This window comes from Camelus dromedarius, chromosome 16, assembly GCF_036321535.1.
Source record: "Camelus dromedarius isolate mCamDro1 chromosome 16, mCamDro1.pat, whole genome shotgun sequence".
Lineage (NCBI taxonomy): Eukaryota > Metazoa > Chordata > Mammalia > Artiodactyla > Camelidae > Camelus > Camelus dromedarius.
In genome coordinates, this window is record NC_087451.1 from 17359831 (window position 1) to 17371907 (window position 12077).

Here is a 12077-nt window from a genome sequence, read left to right on the forward strand (position 1 = left end):
GAGCTCTCTTTTCTGCAGCTCTGGCACACGCGGTTTGTGAGGGGGAGGTAGGCAGAAGTGTCCTTGCCTTTCTTTGTTCCTGGGTGGAGTGTGTACTACACAGAAATGAGACCCACCATAACCAGGAACATCTTGACGAACCCTCCCTATTCAAACTCAGGAACCAACTAGGCTCAGATACATCTTCTGATGAACCCATCACTACTTCAATTCTTGCTGCTCACCACCCAAAACTCAGAACCGAATAGATGAGGCTAATATGACTGCCTTTACTATCCAGATTCTTGCTTTCTTAGGAATGGAATGGATTTGGACAGCAAGGGATATTTGCACATTAATATAGTATGTATAATAGTTTTTATACCTTTAGTATCTGTTGATTGAGAGAATATATAAAATTAATGTACATTCAATAAGAGTGTTAAGTGATTATATTTTTTGAAGCACGGAAATCTTCACATCATTTGATTTATACCTAAGCACTTTTTATTTTATTTTATCTTATTTTAATGCTATTGTAAATGGTATTGTTTTTCTTATTTTATTTTATTTTTATTTATTTATTTAATTGAAGTACAGTCAGTTACAATGTGTCAGTCTTTGGTGTACAGCACAGTATTGTTTTTCAAATGTCAAATTCCAGTTGTTCATTGCTGACATACAGGAGTGCAACTGACATTTGTATATTGAGCTATTGATCTTGTATCCTGTGATCGTGCTATATCCAATTATTAGTTCCAGTAGGTTCTTTTTTATAGATTTTGTAGAGTTTTTTTTTCTTTTTTTTTTTGTGTGTGTGGGTGGGTAATTAGGTTTATTTATTTATTTATTTTATTGGAGGTACTGGGGATTGGACCCAGGACCTCATGCATGCTAAGCACACACTCTACCACTGAGCTATACCCTCCCACCGAGTTTTTATTTTCTAGATAAGCATGCCATCTGAGAACAAAAGCGGTTTTATTTTTTTCTTTTCAATATGCATACCTTTTATTTCTTTTTCTTGTCTTATTGCACAAGCTAGAACTTTATCCACATACATTTGAGAAACAGTCCCATATCCATGTTAGAAATATTCAGTTATAATGTATCTGTATCTGGATTCTCAAACTCCCTTGCAGTAAATCCAGGGTCCACGGTAGGAAATTACTGATCTGCCTGTCATGCTGTTCACCCTGGTGGGTGAGAATCATAACCTTAAAGGGTCCCCACAGGGAGTGTGGGGCAGACGCAGCTTTGTGTCTAGAAGTGACTTCCAGCTCAGTGTTCCCTGTGGCCTCTGCCTTTTCTGTGTCTCAGAAGTGCTTCTTGCCTGGCTCTAAGCCATGGAGCTCAAGCTGGGTGTGTGTTTGGGAGTTTGTGGTGGGTGGGGCAGGAGGGACAGGCAGGAGGGCTGTGTTTCTGGGCTGATCTGGGCTGGCCTCTCCCTTCAGGAAGAGTTTATGTTCTGGGATCTGGGCTCGGAGCAGGGAACAGTGCCAGCATCCTGCAGGGTGGCAGGGTGTGGTGAGCGGAGGCTGCAGCAGGTTCTCTGAGAACTGCAATGTGCATTCTAGCCATGGCTGGGGGAATGCCCGCCTCCCACTGTTTCACTGACATCCACTGTGTGCCAGGAAGGCTCCTCAAACACCAGTCAGAGTTGACACATTTCAGGGGACAGTCTCTGTCAGCTTTCTCATTGCACAGATGGGGCATCTGAAAAAGAGGCATTGCTAATGCAAGAACCCAGGTCTCTCTGGAGACAGAACAAGTGTGCCTGGTGGCCAGGGCTGAAGCCCTGGAAAGACTTACCCTGTATACACAATAACTGCACTGTTTTCCACTGACTCTAAGATACAATCAGTTATAAGATGCACCATTATTTTATATACCAGGGAGAAAGACTAAACAATGCCACCCAAGTTATGATTTGCCATCACATAAGACAAACCCTGATTTTAAAGATGTGGAAGTGTGAAAAAAAATGTACATCTTAGAACTGATAAAATAAGATGAATTTATAAAATTAATAGTCATATGAAATTAAATGTGCAATGTGAAAATTGAGTTTCCCCTGCCTCTTCTTATCAAATTCTGCTCTGTACAGATAATGTCTGTTGACACATTGGTGCTGTCCTTCCAGAAATTTTAATGCACCTTTAAGTGTATTTATGTATTAATAATTATTTTTTATTAAACATTTTTTTTAAATGGAGGTACTGGGGATTGAACCCAGGGCCACAAGCATGCTGAGCATGCGCTCTTCCAGTGAGCTCTACCCTCCCCTACCGTAATAATTATTGTGGGCACTTGCTATATTCTGGGCCCTGGGCTAAGCGCTTTGATGCATTTTATTTCATCTTTACAATAAGCTCATGGGGCAGGTAGGAGCTGTCCTCACTTCTTAGCTGAGGAAACAGAGGCACAGAGAGGTGACGGGACTCGCCTGACATCACACAGCTTCTAAGGGGCGAGAGCCTGAGCTTGAATCCAGGCCTCTTCAGCCTACAAGCCTGAGCCCTTTACTAATGTGATGTGTGTACGGTATAAGAGTACCTTTCAAAAATGGGGTCAGAAGAAACATGCTGCTCTGGGACCCACGTGCATTTTTTTTTTTTCTCCTAACCATCCTCTGTGGGCATCTTTCCTTATCAGTACATAAAGGGCTACATTATTTTTCTACCAGTTGCAAGGATTTCCCTTTGTGACTGTATATGTATGTATGTCTCTTCCCTTGTGGAAGGACACTGGGATTTCTTCCAATTCATTGGTGTTACCAGAACACTGAGATGACCAACTATATATTTCCATCTTTGTGTACTCCTCTGATTATTTCCTTGGGAAAATTACGAGGTCAATTTTCTTCGAACATTTTTATGGTTTTAATTTTTATGATTAGATTGGAATCCATCTGCGATCACTAATATTCCCCATGTCCAGGGAGCAGGAGGAGGGGTTTCCTGATGTGCTGGACACCAGCTGGTTCCAAGAGAGTCCCCAAGTGTCCAGTAAAAATGGCTCAGAGAATGGAGGGCAGGGACAGAGGCTTCTGACCCAGCTCTGTCTCTGGCCTTTATCCCCCAGGTCCCAGGGCAGGAGGTGGCCTGGGGCTGAGTTCAGGGCAAGGGGCCATGTTCTCTGTGTTTATTAACTCCTGCCTGCTCCAGATAACCCCTCAGCCCCACGTCCTGACCTCTGCTAATGAAAAAGAATATGAAAATGAATATATGTATGTTCCTATATGACTGAAACATTATGCTGTACACCAGAAATTGACAAAACATTGTAAACTGACTATACCTCAATAAAATATTTAAAAACAATAGTGGCCATTACTGAACCTCCTAATATACAGGTGCTGAGCACGCATTACTTCTGATCCTTCGAGCTTGGAATTGATGCTTGTCAATATTGTATAGACGGGGAAACTAAGGCTTCGGGCTGGAGAGGGAATGGCTGTGCAGGTTGTAAGTGGCAGAGACAGGGCAGAACTCAAGCCCAAGTACCCCTTAGTTTGGGACTTTTTCCCCAGGGGAGGTTGCAGGCCTGGCCTGGCCTGCACATGCTGTGTACAGCAAACATCACTAGTACCTGTCAGGATATCTGCTTCTCCCCTCCTCCACCCTCCTGAAGTTGGGCGTGGCCACGTGACTTGCTTTGGCCAATGACATGTGTGCAGAAACTTGTTGAGTGTAGGAAGACACCTTCATGACTGGGCGTGACTTTCTGCCTTCTTCTAACCTGCTCCAGGCCACCTTGATGTCTCTTTTTGAGATGGTAACATACAGCAGTGGCAGCTTTGAGTGACTGCCATAGCCAGGGTCCCCTTCCAATCGGGGTGTGAGTGAGAAATGAACTGCTGTTGTTTTAAGCAGTTTTAAGATCATTTATTAACATAGCAAAACGTATCTGATGCTTCCTGATGCACTGTGTCCCCTTGGCAACATCTCTTTACTATCTCTGGCCTCAGTTTTGGTGTGTGCAAAATGGGCACACTCATTCCTGCCCCACTGAGCTATCTCAGAGAGGTATCTGGGGTTTAAATGAAAGCACAGTAGTGGGAGGACCCTGTGAGGTGCTGAGGAGAGGGCAGGGACGTGCAGGACGCTGACTAAACCTTGGTTCGGGGGCGGTCTGGGTTTACCTCCTTTATGCTAGGACACAATCTCAAGCCTGGCTAACGGGTGTGTTTCCTTTGACAGGTGGCCCTCCCCCGGGCGGTGGTACCCCCTGGCACCTTCGAAATGTCCTCAGCGACTCAGTGGAGAGTTCTGATGATGAATTCTTTGATGCTAGAGGTGAGTGAATCCCATCCGGCCATCATTGGCTGGGTGACCTTTTTAGAAGCTCCACGAAGGGGATCTCTGTTGGGAGTTAATATCTCTCCACTGAGACACTGTAGTTCCACATTTCATAATTTCCCAGTCTGTGAGTTCCCCAACGACTGGAGATCAGCATCCATTCATTCACTCTTTCAGATATTGGCTGAGTTCCTAATATACTGTAGTAAAAAAAAATAGGCATGGTCACTGCCCTCACCCGGCTTATAGTCTAGTGTGAGAGGCAAACATCAATTACACAAAGGGAAATACAATCACCAATGGGGAGTAATACTTTGGAGTCAAAAGCACCAGGTGTTAATAGAAAGAGTGAGGATGGGGGTACCTAATTTTGGGCATGGAGGTCGTTAACATCTTCTCCGCAGAACCGAGGATAGGAGTGGGCTAGATGAAGAGTGGGAGAGAGTGCCTTAGCCACAGCAGATAGGATGTTGTGGAGACAGGAAAGATGTGGCTTTCCAGGAACTGAAGGAGACCCGCATGGCGGGGGAGAGGAGAGATGAAGCCTCGTGGGACCCAGGAGACGACTTACAAGATCAGCCCGTAGATGGGAGGGGGAGCTGGAGTGGAGGTGGGGACCAGTTAGAAAGATTATTGCAGATGTTCAGGTGAGGCATGATGGAGGGCGAGGGCATCAGTGTTGCTTCCCAGCGCTGGGTGCATCACCAGTACGCAGACACAGCATGGGGCGCTAAGTGAGGATGGAAAAACAGGAAGCATTGTAAGAATTGGAGAAGAAGGCACCAAACCTTGGAGAAGGTGGGCATGTCAGGCAGAGAGATCAACCTAAGCAAAGGCTCAGAGATGAGGAGCTGCAAGGCAGGTGGTGGGGGGGACCGGTGGGAGATGGGTCTGCCGGGAGAGAGGACCCTCACAGCCTTGCTTGCCTGGGCAGTGTGGGGGCAGCTGAGATGCACCAATGGCCTCCTCCCCAGCCCAGGAGGGCCCCCAGTTCTCACTTACTCTGAGAAGTCATCGTATCTGGGGGGTCGACTTACTCCTGAGATGGGGCCAGCTTTGAAATGCCTGGCTGAATGGGGTCTTTAAAGAGAAACAGCCCATATGCTGGGAAGACATCTGGACCCAGAACAGGCCACTTGGGACAGGGCCTCAGCCATGCCATTGACTTTTGCTGTGATCTTGGGCAAGTCTTTCTCCTTCTCGGGGCCTCAATTTCCCTATTAGCTCTGTGCCTCCGGGAGTGGAGATTAGATCCAATTTAAATGACTTCAGGGAAGCACAGAGGGGCGGCGGGATGCTGTTCCAGGCTGCGCCTCCTCCATTCTTGGCTCTGGGCGGAGAACCCCTTCCCTGATGCCGGCCCTAAACCAGCCCACTTGGGGCTTATTTCCTGTCTCCGATTGGCGTCTGATTGGAGTGGCAGCCGGGGCTGACTTCCTGCATAGCAACTAACCCACAGTGTGACAACAACGGCTTCAATATTTTGACGCTTAGAACACTTTCATTTAAAATATTTTTGCAGTTCAGCAGGGCTCTGCATTCCCAGATGACGAGGGTGGGTCGCTGCGGGAGACAGCTGCGGGAGGTGCAGGTCAGCTCCAGCTCCGGCCGAGGTGCCAGGTGCCAGCCTTCCCTTCGGGCAGCTGTGGATACAACCCGCTCCCCTCCCTGCGGACCCTCGGCTTTCTGTCCTCCACTTCCACGATCTCACCACTCTGTCTGCAGTTCCCAAATTGGCCTCGTCTCTCGCTCCTCTCTAATGGGTGCCCCACTTTCTCATCTCTCGCTTGGCCTCATCTCACTTCTGTCTTTCCTTCCATCCGCTGTCCCAGGATCCCAGACTCTCTTGTCCTTTGCCCTGCCTTCCACCTCTCAGCACTCCCTACCGGACCTCTGAACCTCACATCTCTGCTCCCCTCCTCCTACGTCACCTCTCCCAGAGCATCTGTAGTTCTCAGCCACACGATCCACCCACAGGCTGCTGGAACCTTTAGTTCTGAGTTGCCAACTCCCCACCTCCTGTCTGTTCCATACGGTTTCTCTGGACAAGGCCTTTGCCTATTTCCTTGGCTCTGAGCAGTAAGAAGTGAAGCCATCCTCCTGCTCTGCTCCTAGGAACTGGCCCAGGCCCAACCCGGCCAGCTCTCTCAGCATCCGGGGCCAGGCTGCGGGTGTCCGATTTCTGGGCAAGCTCTGAAGGGTCACCTCCCATTTCTGTTCTCTAGCCGGACTGAGGCCTGACCCTAACCTGCGTGTCAGCTCTGACCCCACCTGCATCCTGCTACCTCCAGTCATGGTGGAACCACCTGGCTGGGTGTCAGAAATAGAGGCCAGATCATGGAAGGGACCTCCAAAGATCACATATCAAGGTTGGGGCAGAGGGACTGGAACCCGGGAGCTTAGTGTCCAGGACAGGCCTTTTTCTTTGACATATTACTGAAACTGGGACCCTCCTCCCTCCCTTTCTTCCTTAAGCTCCAGCCCATTGGCCCAGCACTGCGGTCTACCTGGTGGCATACGAGACGCTCATGGTCTGGTGCAGAGGGGGGACTCTTAGGCTCTGGGGGGCTCTGGGTGTATCTGCAAGGCACGGAAGGGACTGGGGGGCAGTCAGGCAGGAGGATGGTGCTATCTGGGTCCAATACGACCCTGGGAAAGATGCCAGTTTCCTGGGCCATTGCAGCAGGCTTGGGGCCTCCAGGTGGCTGGTGCCCCTGACTGGATGCTTTAGGGTGAGTGATGGAGTCTAGGCCCCCAGACTCAGCAGGGGCGCCACGCTCCGTCCTGTCAGTACAGTTAAAGGATATCTGGGGACTCACGGCCCAGTCTAGCAAGGCTGGATTGCAGAGTGAGGGAAAACCCAGGGTGACCAAGAGGGAACAGTCCTCAAGCCCAGACCATGTCAGAGCTGGGGGGCCCTCAAGGTCTTGAGTTCAACACTCCCACCCCACTTTATAGCCTGAGAAACTGAGGCTGAAGAACTGGGAAACTGTTCAGGGTCACCAAAGAATCAGGCAGAGCAGAATTCAGACTCATTCATTCATTCGTTCCAGCATTTACTGAGCATCTGTCCATCAGGTACCAGGCACTGTTCTAGGTGTAGGGGACATGGGGCAAGTAGACCCTGTCCTGGCCCCCATGGAGCTTAGTTTAGTGGTGATGGGTGGGAAGACAGTATATAAGCAAGTGAGTCCTATCGATAATTTCCACGAAGCAAATAACACAAAGGAACAGACACCTTGCCAAAGAAGGTTAGAGGAACGGCGAACAATGAAAACATGCTCAGCGCCATTAGTCATTAGGGAAACGCAAACCAAACGCATAATGAGACGCCACCTCATTCTTTTTAGAATGGCTGTTTGAGACAACTGGCCAGGATGTGGAGGAACTGGGAGTCTCAGACTCAGTTGGCAGGGATGTCCAGTGGGACAGACACTTTGGAAAACAGATCGCAGCTTCTTAAAAAGTTAATCACAGTTAACTACCTTTCCACTTCTAGGTGTTTACCCAAGAGGAAAGAAAACATATGTCCTCTTAAAGACGTGTCCCTTAGCTGCTTTCTTCACGATAGCCCCAAAGTGAAAACAACTCAAATGTCCATCAATGGGTGAATAATAAACAAATTGTGGGGCCTCAGTATTCATGAAACAGCACTCAGCGATAAGGAGGAACGAACTGATCCCCACAGCAATAGGGATGAATCTCAAAATAATCATGCTGAGTGAAAGGAGTCAGGCTGAGAAAGAGTGCACACTATGATTCCATTTGTAGACAACTCTAGAAAGTGCAGACGAGTCTGTAGCGACCAGAATGGATCCGTGGTTGCCTGGTAGGTGGGAGGGAGGGATCAAAAGGACAAGGGGAAATTTCTGAGGGCGATGGATAGGGAATTGCTTGGGCTGATGGCTTCATGGGTGTGCACGTGTGTCAAAACCTATCAACATTTAAATGTCAAAATGTTTTAAATATGTGTAGTTTATGGAATGTCAGTTATAGCTCCGGAATGCTATAAAGTTAAAAATGGAGAATCTCCTCCTGGTATACTATAATGGTCTGTGATAGAGTGACTGGGTGAGGAGGAGGCCCCCAAAGGACGTGGCCCTGAGCTGACAGCCGAATAAAAAGAAATGAGCTGTGTGAGGATCTGGGGGAACAGTGTTCTGGACAGTGGGAACAGCCAGTGCAAAGCTTTTATGGGAGGAGTAGGTAGGAAGGCCGGTGTGTTGAGCATGAGCAGTGGAGCACAGGCCTGACCCAGTAGCCTCCAGCTCTGCTTCCCTACCCAGGCTCTGCAGTGACCCTGGGTCCCCCTGCCCCTGTTCCAGGAGGCCAGAGACTCAGAACTGAGAATCCCTGGTGCAGCATGTACCTGTAAAATCAAAACATGCCCAGACTTTGAGTGAATGAGCTTTCACTGCAGGTGATGAAAATTGCTGGGTGACAGGTGGTCTGGCCAGAAACCATGCGTAAGAAGAACTCAGTAGACCAAGGAGGGACAGCCCAGATTTCATCTGGTCTCTCGCCATGAAATGCTGAATTCTAGAGAGAAAACGAAAATCTATTTGGGCATCACCATGCCTAGAGGATGCAGGTTGGGGCTACGACGACCCCTGTGGCATCACATACATTTATCTGGGCTGTGTCAAGCTCATGACCTGTTTCTGTAGCAAAATGTATGTCTCCATTTAGAAAATATAAAGTGCATCCTTAACTTTAACCTATTCAGATGCAACAAGCCGTCCAATTAGAGAGTCTTAAAAGCCACCAAACATCTAGGTACAAACAGAGGCTCTTACGGTGAACTGCTGGAAGATAGTGTCAAATGGGAAAGGCCTTGAGCCCCCAGGCGGGAGACCTGAATTCTTGGCCCAGCCCTGCGCCTGAGGTGCTGTGTGACCCTGGGCCAGCTGTGCGGCTCTGCGTCTAGAAGATGAGGATGCGGACCTGAACTTAAAGGCTCCTTCTGGCTCTGAACTTTCCAGGAGGCGCCTAGTTGGCCTCGTTGGCCACAGCGCCCAGGCTCATTCCTGACTTTCATGGGAAATATTTATTTTCTTTTGGCTTCCCCCCAAAATCTAAATTACAAGCCCCTCTCCCAGCTGTGAATTTGCACAGCAGGCCAGGCGCTGACACTTGCAGGGGGACAAGTGGGCTGGGCAGGAGGTGAGAATGGGGATGGGGTGGGGGTGGAGCCTGGGTTTGTTTTCAGGGCACATCTGGCCCCAGAGAGCGGATCAGGGGGACTCCCTCCCTCGGCGGGTAGAGGGGAGTTCTGGGCGGGAAACTGGAAGTTTCTGCCTTTCTGCCCTTTGCTATGTGTTCTGTGTCCTCCGTTCTCTCTCTGTCTCTGTGACCAGCACCGGCTGACCCTCCCCTTCCCCCACCTGTCAGGAGGCTGGGGCCGAGGAGCTGGACCGTGTTTCGCAGAGGCGCGGCTCGTTGCTCTAACTCCCTGATTTTTCACGGTGTGGGGATTAATCATCCCACTTTACAAAGGCTCTAAGGTGGGGTTGGGTCTCATACGGAGTAAGGGTCTTTCCCCTGTCCGGGCTTTTACTGCAATCACGCAACTTCCAGGGTGGGAAGGGGGGTCCAATCCCAAAGGAAGAGGGGGAGAGGAGGGGAAAGCTGCAGGTCATCTGGGGTCAGAGGACCCAGGTTTTCTCACGGTTGGGCCCCTGACTGGCCACTGTCTGACCTCAGGCTTGTCTCTGGGTCCGTCCTCTGGAGCACGGCAGGGGTCTGGTTTCATCTTGTGGGTGGAGTGGAGGATGTCGCTGTGGGCAGCTGGGCAAAAGAGCCCTCGCAGAAGCAAAGCACAGGCGTGTGCCTGACCCCTGATCCCCTCTCATCGGGGGAGGGGAAGTGAAGAAGCAGAGGCAGAGGAGCCAGCCCCAAAGGCTTCTGGGAATGAGCCGAGTAGGGCCCCCTGTGTGATGAAGAGAGGGTGGTGGGCCAGCCGTGGAGGGGGGTGGGGCATGCATTAAACAGCCAGGGCAGGTTAGCGATCTTGAGTCCCAGAGCAACGCATATCTAGGTCCCTCGAAAGACTGGTTTGTGGGCCTGAGGCATGGAGAGACGGCAGGGATTGGACCAGTTGCCGGCAGGTGACCGAGCCCCCGGCTCCGTGAGCTGGAGGTGAAGCCTACCTGGCCTGGGACAGGGGTCCCCGTTCCGAAGTCCTTGGGCCCAGCAGACACAGAGGCCCCAAGGTAGGAAGAAAGGCTTTCCCTATGACACTGGAGGGGGTGCTTCTGGGGGTGTATCCAGGCTCTGGTCAGGCTCGGAGTTAGTCTGGGGTCGAGGCCAGGGTGGTGGTACTGGTGGGTGAGGCTGAGCCTGGCCTCTGGACTGGGCAGGGACCGGGGCTCAGCAGGGATGAAGCAGATGCCAAAACTGTGTCCACACCAGAGGTCACTGGGGCTGAGAATTGGCACGTGGGGAACAGTCACCAGAAGTCGAAAAGCAAAAATCAATAACCAGGACATTATCCAAATAAGCCCTTTGCGGCCTTGCGTGGTCTGCTGAGGGGAAGGAGGGCAGGGCTCAGAGCTGAGCTGCCAGGCTTTCCCGATTGCTGCTTCCATGTGTGCATGTGTGTGCGCGCACACATGCCCACTGCCATTCAGAGGACAAGTTCATTGTAGCCGGAGTGAAGATCTGAAGGCTGAGTGTTGAGAACAGGGACAGAGGAGCGGCCCAGAGCAGGAGAGGAAGCTTGTCTTCGAGGTGGGGGCGGGAGAGCATCTGGAGAGATGGGGATGGGGTGGGGGTGGGGGGGGCACAGAGCACAAGAAAGCAGAGAGGGAGATAGAGCAAGAGAGACTCAAAGAGGCTGGGAGAGAGGGATACAGACACACACAGACACAGACGGGAGCACGCCAGGAGAGACCCAGAGAGAGTTGAAAGAGGGACAGTGTCCTAGGAGGAGACAGCCATCAGAGAGAGCAAGAAAGGCCTGCAGGTATGGGGAGACCCGGGGGTAGGCACCCAGAGAAAGAAGGAGAAACCCAGAGAGGGAGAGAGATCAAGAAAGAGACCACCCCCCCCAAAGAGAGAGGAGAAAGGTAGGTTCTGGGATAAAGACAGAGCAAGAGCAAAGAGAAAGGGAGCTTGATCGAGGCCCAGAGGGAGGGGCAGACACGGCAGAGAGCCTGAGACAGAGAAACACAAGGACCAGGAGAAACACAAGGATCAATGGAAAGGCATCTAGTCTGAATGGGACAAGGACAGAGACACATTTCCTAGAAAGACAGAAGACCAAGAGGGAAAGATGGAGGAAGGCCACGTGGATAACTGGGAAGAGGGGAAAGATGCCGAGGGCTGTGCAGAAGTAAGCACGCACAGACCACAGAGCCCTGGGAGCCTGGGGTTCTGATGGCCATGCATACATCCTGGGATAGGGATGGTGCATTGCAGAAAAACTGGAAACTTGGATGTGTGAGCACTTACTGCATACCTGGCACTGGACCAGGAGCCCCGGCTCACTCATCTGATTGTGTCAATTTTCTATTGTGTTTTTTTCACAAAATGGAATTCTGACAGGATGGAAATTGTGTCTCACACTGCACACAGCAGGTGCTCAGGAATCCATTCATTGCAGAATGAATGTTAAATGAACAAGCAGACGACTGCATGCTTGGGTAACTGAGCCAGGGTACACAGTCATTCGAGGTGACCCTGACGACCCCACTCTGGAGCTGAGACAGAATGACACAGGGGCAGACAGCAGCATGACTGGTACTGAGCGTGAGTGTGGGGCCACAACACTGCGTGCTCTGGTGGTGGCGGCAGCGG

The 12077-nt window shown here is 50.4% G+C and overlaps 1 protein-coding gene across 1 annotated transcript in view; it reads left to right on the top strand.

The window, feature by feature from the left end:
• PITPNM3 (PITPNM family member 3) overlaps positions 1-12077 on the top strand; it is an 82011-nt gene that overhangs the window by 11440 nt on the left and 58494 nt on the right. The window contains exon 2 of the mRNA XM_031467884.2: positions 4182-4277. Within this exon, the coding sequence (XP_031323744.1) occupies positions 4182-4277 (96 nt within the window). The remainder of the gene's footprint in view (positions 1-4181; positions 4278-12077) is intronic.